Source organism: Portunus trituberculatus, chromosome 37, assembly GCF_017591435.1.
Source record: "Portunus trituberculatus isolate SZX2019 chromosome 37, ASM1759143v1, whole genome shotgun sequence".
In the NCBI taxonomy this organism is placed as follows: Eukaryota; Metazoa; Arthropoda; class Malacostraca; order Decapoda; family Portunidae; genus Portunus; species Portunus trituberculatus.
In genome coordinates, this window is record NC_059291.1 from 15440439 (window position 1) to 15450438 (window position 10000).

Sequence of the window (10000 nt, forward strand, 5' to 3'; positions counted from 1 at the left end):
AATATGTAGGACACTAGAACTGGTGCATAACAAACATATTAGGTTAGCTATTGGGGGAAGGGAGCAGAATGTGGATGGACGGTAAATTAATCAAATGTGTCTGCTGGTTTTAAGATGTTTTTCCCATACATCTGGCTGACTAAAAAAAAAAAGAAAAAAAAAAGACCAATATCTCAGAGGGACTTCACTTAATTTTTTTCTTTTTTGCCCGTACGTGGGAAAAAAGGGAAAAAAATAAGGTGTTTACGTGTTGTTATGAGTGTTTATTTCTTTAACTAATGTGTGTATTGTGGTGTTGTCTAAATATATATTGGGAAGTCCATTTCAGCCATTTTTTTTTTTTTTTTTTTATGGAGAAAGGAAGTGTTTATAGGAGTTAATGTTAGTATAATACGTTTGGTATGCTTGGTTATGCATGTTACGAGTGTGCTCATTATTTGTTGCGTGTAATTACAGTGATGGATCAATGTCAGTGAGATTATTTGTTATTTTTTGTACATAAGAATCAGCCTTGTCTGCGTATCTGAAGAGGATCCACGTTAATTTTTTTGTTTAAAGTGTGTTGTGATTGTTTGTAATGCCTTTTATCTTAATAATGCATTGAATGTCACGTGCGGAGCTTCTGGGTTCTTTCAATTTCTTTGTTCTTATGTCATCCATCTTTCCGTGTCCCCTTCTAACTGACCCTATATAGGATAGCTTCAGTAACTCCTACAGTTCAATTAAATAGTCTAGTATAGGTTTACAATACATGTGTATGACTTAGAAAAATACCAGAGATAGGTAACTGAAATTAAATGACAAAATAGTTCAAATTGACAGTAATGTTGATATACCTTTATATTCGTTTGTTAGAATAGCAAATTGAAATACTGCCTGTCGTCTTTTAAAGCAATCAATGTTATCAACAAATTTATTCTCTAGTATTCTCCCGCCCTCTTACAAATTTCTTATTGGACGCCAGAAAAAGAAATATTAAAAGGTTCTATATATAATTTCCTCCTTGTCATGTATCGTACTGACACGCGAGCTTCTCTGGTGTCATTACTGAGTGTCGAGTTGTAGCTGCTGTATTTGCCTTATGTCGCAGTGATGACGTGATGCGTGACGGAGGGAGTGAACGTGCCTTGGTAGAGATAGAAAAGAACTGAACGGCATCATCTTATTCTTGGACAATGTGTATTCATTTGTAGCAATCTCTCTCTCTCTCTCTCTCTCTCTCTCTCTCTGTGTGTGTGTGTGTGTGTGTGTGTGTGTGTGTGTGTGTGTGTGTGTGTGTGTGTGTGTGTGTGTGTGTGTGTGTGTGTGTGTTGTTAGTTGCGTAAAATTCTGGGTCCTATTGTTTAAGTTCAATACAATTTTACTTTCCACAATTTTTCCCTCAATATTTAGACCCAGTTACATGTGACCTATACCTCTCTCTCTCTCTCTCTCTCTCTCTCTCTCTCTCTCTCTGGTATGGATGGTCTAATTGCAACCATATGTAGCGTGTACGATGTGAGCCAAGGATGGGTATCGAGTCTTGCGTTGTCACTGCACTCAGACTAGTTACTGAAATGTCATAATCTTTTATGTAATTAAATACAAACAAGAATATAAGGGAAACTGCGGGAGGCCAGTGGAGCGAGAAATGATTCACAATTTAACACTATTTATTTCCATACATCTTTTTTTTTTTTTTTTTTTTTTATACCCAACAAATGTGTCAGATAATTTTCAAGTGTTTTTATTGACTTTGCGCTTACAATATGATTACTGAGTCTATTTCATTCACCTATCTCTCACTTAGGACTCAGGAGTAAGGTTGTTAGTGGCAAATGAACATGTAGATAGTTAAAAAAAAAAAAAAAAAAAAAACGGAAATTCATAGACTAGCTAGATGGGTATATAGAGACATAAAGGCACTTCTTATACAGGGACTGCCACGTGTAAACTAGATGACTTCTTGCAGCACTCTAACCTTATCAAACGTGATGTCCCTTCTCATAGTCATGTATAGTGTAATAACTGAGTTTTAGTGATTTTTTTTTTTTTTTTTTTTGCAGTGACAGGGTGAATCGAAGTGCTTATATTATTATGCGATTTACTGATTATTCATAACTATACTCGGGGGCATTGATACATAATGATGACCGTCTTACTCTGGCAAACGAACTTACAATTGGCTGGTAAAATTGTAGTTATTATAGACACCATTACTTTAAGGTCGTTTACAGATGGATATGAGTCTGTAGCTTTTATATATATAACTTGACTTCCACTAATGACGGGACACTATGGTAAGCTAAATTAGGAATGTAAATAAAATCTCCAAGAAGAAAAAAAAAAGTATATAAAAACAGATAAGTCTCGCCTACAGAGGGTATCCACTGGTGGCCATTCATAGAAAACGAAAGGGTGGACTATCGTAAACATAATAATTAGTTACTTTTGAAACATCAATTGAGAAATTATTACTTGACTGACGTATCTTGTCAAGTGTTAAGCTTGGTTCATCACTGCTGATGTTAATATTACCTATGCATTCTTAAAATTATACGCAAAGGAAGTTTTATTATATTATTGCAATTTCCTCATTATAAATTCCGATAAAGATAGTTAATTTTGTCTTTAAATCACTTATATGCAACAAGTTATGTGAAGAATATAAATATAAAACCTTTATTCCTTACGTATGTAAAATATCACATTCTATACATCGTTATAGACATTTTGCTCAGTACTGACCTCAACAGATCTCCTCACGTTCTTGATTAGAATATGAACTACACTTATTTTGATCCTTGAGATAGCGGTGCTGTGGTGTACGTTTTGTGGTGGGTTGGTTACTGTCAAGGAGATGGAGTACTCTTAGTGCAAGCGAGTTTAAGTTTCTCAAATACCTCTGAACATTAATTTACAACTGCACACATTTCACTCGCATTTTTTTTTAGGAGAGTGCCCGAGGTCAACCTTGTTTCCATTTAAGTTTTGTCATGTTTGCAAGCTCTGGTGGGAGATGGAAGTGAGTCAGGGTTCAAACATTCCCGTAACCTGGCACCATCTCCCTCCACGTCGCCGCCGCCGCCACCACAGCCTCGCCTTGCATACAAACACTCACTAGTTTTGCGTGGCGGCTCTCAGGATTCAGGGAGACATAGTCAACCTCCGCGACACACAGACGTACGGCCAAACACTACGCAATCACTATCCTGCTGCCGCTGCTTGGAGTTCAAATCCTCGTTCTGCTTGAATACTTCGAAAACTATAGGAATAAACACTTGATGGCAACGCGAAGTGTGAGGCAGCTGTACTACTATAAGCTACCCACGGCAAGCTGTATGACACTTTTACCGTGCGCAACTGCCAGGCATATGATTCTATATTTTATTCTTGGTAAATTTGTTATACAGAGTTTTATTAGAGTAGCAAATCGTTGAGTAATTATCATAAACGTGTAAATGAGTGACATGTCATGAAAAGATGTAAGTGTAAATTTAATTATATTCTCTAATATGTAAATTATAATTATGAGGGTTTGATTTTTTTGGTAATAACTAAGAATGTTGATTCATAAGCGGCTTAATTCTTCACAGTTGCTTCTGGCCTTGACGGCAGTTGGTGGTGTGTTGCAGCGATTCAAGATAACTGTTTCTCTGCTATCCATTCAGCTTTCACTGATTTCTTAGGCTTAAAATGTGGTAGATATTACATCACACGAGGAAATGAAACTTCATTCATTTTTTTTTTTAATTAGGATATGCTTATAAGTCTTTCGTTACTTAACACACCAACACATTCCTATTCATCACTATCACCGCTACCAACACAACATGCACTACCGTTAGAACATAAGCAGCAGCAGCAGCAATAATAACAATGTTCAGTCTTATATATCTTGTACTCGTAAGAGCTGGTTTCCCTATCTGTTCACTGCGTATATACTTTCTTCCAAAGCTAATCTAGCCAGTACTTAAAGTATAGCTTAGAACTATCATTGACATTAAAGGTTAGGAGGAAGAATATAAAAACTTGCAACTTTCTCGTGTATTGTGGAGGCACTAAACTTTGCTTGCCTGCCCGACCGCTCTGTCTGGCAACGCTGAACATGCATCTCATCAACACTGGTTAACAAATGCCCTTGACAACAGAGGCAAAACCAGGAGGGCACGCGGGCCTGTGTAGGAGAATCTGTATGCAGAACAAAAGGGGAAATGTCCTTGCAATGTGTAAAGCATTGCAGCTTCTAAGGGCACTACCGAGTTTTCATCTCTCTCTCTCTCTCTCTCTCTCTCTCTCTCTCTCTCTCAAATATCCATTTCACTAGACAAAAGTAAGAAAGCGGTATGGTAGCAGGGCGTGGGTAACGGGTGTGTGGCTGAGAGAACTGTCAGGGCGTGTTTGAGTGGTGCCGTGGACTGAGCGACAAACCTGCCGGAGACCTTGGGGTCGGGGAAGTAGTGGAAGAAACACTGTGGTGGGGATCGCTGCTCGTCTGTGTTATTATTGGCCTACCGGTGTATATCTGTCGTCTACGGAGGCGCCACACCATTGACCTACAATTTTAGCCCAGCCAAGAGTGAATGAAAGTGCCACAAATGCCAAGGAAGGGCCAGTCTTGTTGTGAATCATGAAAAGATGCGTTCAAAGTTTTATCGGCTCCGTCTGTGTAAGTGGCATGAGGAACTGAGGGAGGTTGTGGAATTGCCATAACCCACCAGACTTCTGAATTGTTAGTTGTAAAGTGAACGTGACCGGGATGTGCTGAAGGGAATTTGATTTTTTTGTTCGGCATTAATGTGCAACAGTGAACAAGAAATGAAGAACGAATTACAAGGTACAGCAGGACCGGAATATCAGTAGACGTCAAGATCCTGCAGCTATAATCATATCTGGCTACTCTCCCTCCCAAGTTAAGAGGAACTACGTGTTGCGTCATTTATTAAAAAGCAGCAGAAACTTGACGGCGCAAGGATGACGACCTACCGTGAGTGTTTTGACTTATTGTTTATAGTCATTGTCTTTAATTGAGCACTTTATCATTTATCATTCTCTCTCTCTCTCTCTCTCTCTCTCTCTCTCTCTCTCTCTCTCTCTCTCTCTCTCTCTCTCTCTCTCTCTCTCTCTCTCTCTCTCTCTCTCTCTCTCAAAAAGCAAACAATGAATAGATGAATAAATATAATGAAAAAAATAAACAACTAGATAAAATAGAATGTAATATAAGCAATTTATTTTTTTTTTTCATTTCAGTACAAAATTTTTATTTAGATCTTAGTTATATAGTACTTCATCTTCACATCCTAAACGAATGACCTTTTCAATAGGTTTCACAGCCTTGCGTGAACCGAAACTCAAAATACTTCTCCTCTACAGAACCACAAATGCAGCAGGTGCCCAGTAACCAGGTGGTGTTGGTTGTGAACCAGGCGACAATGGGCCAAAGAGCGTCCCGCTTCTCCAATAATCGTCCTTACCTGAACCGCGGCGCCCAGGTACTGCTACACACACACACTCTCTCTCTCTCTCTCTCTCTCTCTCTCTCTCTCTCTCTCTCTCTCTCTTCTATTTGCATCTCGAGATATATTGTTTCCTTTACGTGTATGTAGTGAGCACGTACACCACACACATTTATACCAGTTTGACATGCCCAGCTAAGGCACAAAGGTTCCAGGTTACTTGTGTGAGGACAGTGGATGCGACACGTAGGGAGGATCAATAAAGTCGCATTAGCACTTGTTGCATATCCACGTGTTGTAGCATTGTTGCGTATCAATCATTAATACGATGCGATGCCACATGGTCAACCGGAGCATATTCTGAAACACCTCTGCGCCTTACCTCGACCACGGTCTTAATGCGGTTGTAGATTGCTAAATATTTTACGTTATTAACATGAGTAACACTTTTTTAAAAAGTTAAGCTAATCGTTTCTTTTGGGTCTCAAAATAGTCATGGTGAGAGAGCAAAGGGTTTCTGAATATTTATCCATTTGTTGATTATTCGCTTGTCATTGTTGCGTGACAAAACAGTGATTCATTTTTTTCTCTGACTATATTGATGATTTCATACATGCTACAGTAGGCTGCGTCTTCGTAAATTTTTATTCATGACAATATAGTAAGCTAGAAGGAAATAAAGATAAAACGCGTGAGTGGATTTAACTCTAGAAGTAGGAAGATATGCAGTGGGTCAACTATATGTAGGCTGATTTAGATGCCTGCATGTGAGTGGACTATACAATACCTCTCCAAAGATGTATCCAGCACAAACGTGTAATTGGACAATACTACTCGATGTCCACATGGTTACGTACCCGAATTATGTATCATTCCTTTGTGTGATGCCAAAAGATTGACATTTAGAAATGGCGAAATGGCTAATCGGGTGTTGTTGCACATCTTTTTACTATTTATTGAAACTCAGCGTGTGGTATGGTATACCTACATACATGACGATGGAGAAAGAAAAATTGAAATATATATAATAAAAAAAAACTGAGAAACCAGCAAAGTTGTTGTTAGGAGAGCAGACGGGCCTCAAGGAAAAAAGTTATAAACTTTGACCGCGTGAGTGGGGCGGGTGACGGGAACAAAGATGTTTTGTTTGGGGTATTATCATGAGCACCAGCAGCAGATAGTGATAGTAGTAGTAGTAGTAGTAGTAGTAGTAGTAGTAGTAGTAGTAGTAGTAGTATTGATATTAGTAATGGTAATAGTGATAATAGTAATAATAATAATAACAATAATGATAATAATAATAATAATAATAATAATAATAATAATAATAATAACAACAATAATAGTAGTAGTAGTAGTAGTAGTAGTAGTAGTAGTAGTAGTAAGTAATAATAATAATAGTAGTCATAGTCATAATAATAAAGATAATTATAATAAGAGAAGTAGTAGTAGTAGTAGAAGTATAGTTGTTTTTATTACTTGGCATGTTAGAGCGATATATGTGATTCGGCTGGAGTCTATAATAAATTCTGCATCATAATTTATTTCAAGTTACAAAAGTGTCCAATTACTTCTATATATTTTTTTCTCTTCACCACAGTTCAGCAATGGATGTCAGTGTTTTCTGCCACAAATGTTATTGCTGATAGTTCTGGGCTCCTTGTTCACCTTCATGGCAATCAGCATAGTGTCCATTGGTGTGCTGGCAGGTGTGGTAATGATGATAGTGGGAGGTAAGCAGCGGTTTGTCCAGGCCAACAGCTTCGCTTGGGTGCGAGGAAGGCCTGCTGACTGATGTGTATAGTTGCATGTGAATTAATGTTACGCTAGTGTGGTGTAATTAGCTAGAATTTGTATTTATTCAATATATAAGTGTAAATAATATTACGCTGTTTTATTTGCGTATGTTCTCTGTCTTTTCGTGTCTGACATCAGTCTCTCCTGCCGTAGGTGGACTGCTGGGTGCTGGCCTGTATCTTATCCACACCGCCAAGAAGCAGTTCAAGAATCTTCCCGCAGACCATCCTGACCGCACCAAGTACGCCTGCCAAAACACGTGTACTACTGGTGGATGGAACTACCACACCCCAACTATGTACTCAATGCCGCCCATGCAACACCAGGTGATAGGGCACCAGGCACTCTCTGGCGGCCAAGTCTTCATCATGCAAGACCCAGTCGGGACGCATGGCAATCAGGTGCACTTTGGCGCACCGCAGCAGTCAAGCCGCACGTCACCTGGCGGTACTTACCGCCCTGAGGACGACCCGCCTCCCGCCTACACTGATGTGGTGCACAACATATAGAGAGTTGTGTAGCTGTGAATGCTTTATCTTGGGTGCTCAGGACAAAGCAGGTGACCATGACACGTCTGGGTGGTCCAGTGTTGTGATCAATGCGTTGTGTTGCTCTCTAGGCTTGTGTTGCCGGGAGTATGACACTGAACGTGTTGTAGCTGTCGCCTTTGTCCATTGTTGATACTGATTCATATTATATATTTTTTTATAAATGAATATTATAAACGTGCAAGAATAGTGCCTGATGTCTGGTGTACGGTGTCTTGAACGTGTCGCGTCATGCTGAATCTCTTCGTATTATTTTGCCTTTTCCCGGAGCCGTGGAAAGGTTGTGTTGGCTGGGTAATCATATCCAGGCGAGGTTGGGGTGTATGCACCACAATATTGTGTGTGCTTATGTGTGCTAGCGGAAACTGATTAGCACGCACGGTGTACCTCCTAGCAGCCCTGCTCCGTGGTTTATGGGCATTGTAGTATATCATTCACAGAAATAATCATTAAGCTACTTATATATTATCAGTTAATTGATTACACCATTGATATGTGTATGTTTTCTTTTGCCTTTACGTCGCCTGTACCTCAGTGGTATGTCATTTAGCAGTGCAAGGCAAAAAAGATGAGCCGGGTTGCCTCGTTTTGCTGAGAAGGAATATATAGCGCTGACGCATGGAGGAAGCAAGATAAATACCCATTGCATAAAGTGTTGATTGAACGTCCTACACAAGGAGAATGAAAATACTTCCAATACTTATTAAATGTTAAATATTAAAATTTGAATTTCCTATATAAAATAAAGACTCACATAAATATTTAGTTCTTTGTTCTTGTCGCCAGTTGCCATAACGAGCTCCATGGAACACACCACTGTGGCACTCTAGACTCTATATGACACCGCGGCAGCACAAAAGCCTCCCCTGTGATTAGGGGAGTGGGTCTGAGCCACGCTTCTTTTGGGCCGGCTGACAGCTTCCTTGAATTATAATAGGACACAAAGCGCAGTGTGTGCTTGTGGCTCTGGAATCCTTGGGCACTGGGCTCGCACCGCTGCCCTGCAACGTCTGATGGAGCTTGGAAATAATTACACTGCTGCTAAAAAAATCGAGGATGGCTGGGTTTATCTCAAGGCCTCACAACTTTTGTGTTCACAGATCGGTCCGCTATCATGCTCTTCAGAATGGAAAACTGTACGTATACCTGCCTCTACAGATCCAGTGCTAACTGTAAAGACTTAGAATCACTATTGTGAATCAGCTGACAACGCAAACAATACGCATATTCTAAGGCAGTATACACAGCCCAGCATTATGGCGGGGTGTCAGGGCAGCATATATATATATATATATATATATATATATATATATATATATATATATATATATATATATATATATATATATATATATATATATATATATATATATATATATATATATATATATATATATATATATATATATATATTTCCTTAATATATTTTCAGTCTTTACATTACATTGTCTGTTCTTACTTCACGCCTTTTTATGTACACTTGTTAAATAGTTCACAATTTGTTAATGGCTAGTGGTAGTTTTATTTGCAATTTACCTTAACATTACTGTAGTGTGACATGTCTGTTTATGTATGCATGTAACCCCCTTCTCTCTCTCTCTCTCTCTCTCTCTCTCTCTCTCTCTCTCTCTCTCTCTCTCTCTCTCTCTCTCTCTCTCTCTCTCTCTCTCTCTCTCTCTCTCTCTCTCTCTCTCTCTCTCTCTCTCTCTCTAACGATAATGAGTTTCCTGCCTTCATGTCAACGCAAGAGGCGGAGGGCGCGTATGGGGGATGCGAAAGGTCATGTGTTCCCTTATGCGATACACGTCACCGACACTCAATCAAGCGAAGAGGGTTAGCGAGGAGCGGCGCACACATAGTCTTCCGGGAATTTAAAAAATAAATAAAAAATGTAGTATCCTAAGAGGTTTCTGCGCATGCTTTTCCTATTATATATTAAAAAAATGTATGTTGATATGATGAAATTCAACATATGGATCTCCCTTTAACATTTCAGAGAATAAGGGAGTGATTCGAAATTTTAAGAATCAACTTGTTTCTTTTGGTTTGTGCAATATGTTAACTGTCTTTAATCCCCAAAAGGAATAAAAGAGATGAGTATAAATGTATGTGGGAACCAACTGAGAACAATTAATATCTATAGATAGAGACGCAGGTGAAAAACTCTAAAGACATAAAATACATGAGTTTGTTTGTTTTTATGAGAGGAGGAAAGGAAAA

At 38.9% G+C, this 10000-nt stretch overlaps 2 protein-coding genes across 3 annotated transcripts in view; one reads left to right on the plus strand and one right to left on the minus strand.

The window, feature by feature from the left end:
* Positions 1-4257, minus strand: part of LOC123513978 — a 10651-nt gene extending 6394 nt beyond the window's left edge. The window contains exon 1 of one of the 2 annotated variants that reach the window (XM_045271497.1): positions 3101-4257. The gene's annotated coding sequence lies outside the window, so the exon portion shown is untranslated. Of the gene's footprint in view, positions 1-2727 lie in introns of both variants that reach the window. The other variant, XM_045271498.1, reaches the window with a different exon arrangement.
* On the plus strand, positions 4254-8541 carry LOC123513979. The gene is made up of 4 exons (XM_045271499.1): positions 4254-4966; positions 5353-5471; positions 7036-7168; positions 7386-8541. Exons 1-4 carry the CDS (start codon positions 4954-4956, stop codon positions 7739-7741), a joined length of 621 nt encoding a protein of 206 aa, XP_045127434.1. The 5' UTR covers positions 4254-4953; the 3' UTR covers positions 7742-8541.
* The last annotated feature ends 1459 nt before the right edge of the window (positions 8542-10000 follow it).

Coding starts and splice junctions, on each gene's coding strand:
- LOC123513979 (XM_045271499.1), top strand. Junction 5,472..7,035: donor ACCTGAACCGCGGCGCCCAG/GTACTGCTACAC, acceptor TCTTCACCACAG/TTCAGCAATGGATGTCAGTG. Junction 7,169..7,385: donor GGTAATGATGATAGTGGGAG/GTAAGCAGCGGT, acceptor CTCCTGCCGTAG/GTGGACTGCTGGGTGCTGGC.